This window comes from Pterocles gutturalis, unplaced genomic scaffold, assembly GCF_000699245.1.
Source record: "Pterocles gutturalis isolate BGI_N339 unplaced genomic scaffold, ASM69924v1 scaffold13718, whole genome shotgun sequence".
Classification (NCBI taxonomy): Eukaryota; Metazoa; Chordata; class Aves; order Pterocliformes; family Pteroclidae; genus Pterocles; species Pterocles gutturalis.
The window spans coordinates 6,487-6,807 of record NW_010125750.1 but is presented as its reverse complement, the minus strand read 5'-3'; the positions used below and the strand labels follow the sequence as shown (position 1 = coordinate 6,807).

At 58.6% G+C, this 321-nt stretch overlaps 1 protein-coding gene across 1 annotated transcript in view; it reads right to left on the bottom strand.

Moving 5' to 3' along the window:
* The window catches only part of LOC104465594 (prostaglandin G/H synthase 1-like), a gene marked incomplete at its 5' end in the record, with an annotated part of 6,055 nt that overhangs the window by 929 nt on the left and 4,805 nt on the right, over positions 1-321 (bottom strand). The window contains 2 exon segments of the mRNA XM_010078711.1: positions 4-163; positions 166-314. Coding sequence (XP_010077013.1) covers positions 4-163; positions 166-314 — 309 coding nt within the window.

The following is a 321-nucleotide window of genomic DNA, read 5'->3' as shown; positions in this document are numbered from 1 at the left end:
CCGGCACACGGAACGCCACGTACGGGCACTTCTTCACATTGAGGCACACGAGTTTCTCGAGCGATGCCGTCTTCACTATCTCAAAGCCAGTCGCTCCGCCAAAGGTGCTGGGTTTCCAGTACTCCGGGGAGCAGATGGGGTTCCCGAGCAGCCCCGGAGCAGCCCCTTCAGGGAGAACGGAGCTCCGATCTCTACCATGCTTTCTCCAAAAATCCCATTGGGTTGGGGCTTCTCGAGCAGCAAGCCCAGATAAAACTCCAGCGCATCGATGTCTCCATACAGCTCCTCCAGCTCTGCCGCCTTCTCTTCCTCTCCTGCAGC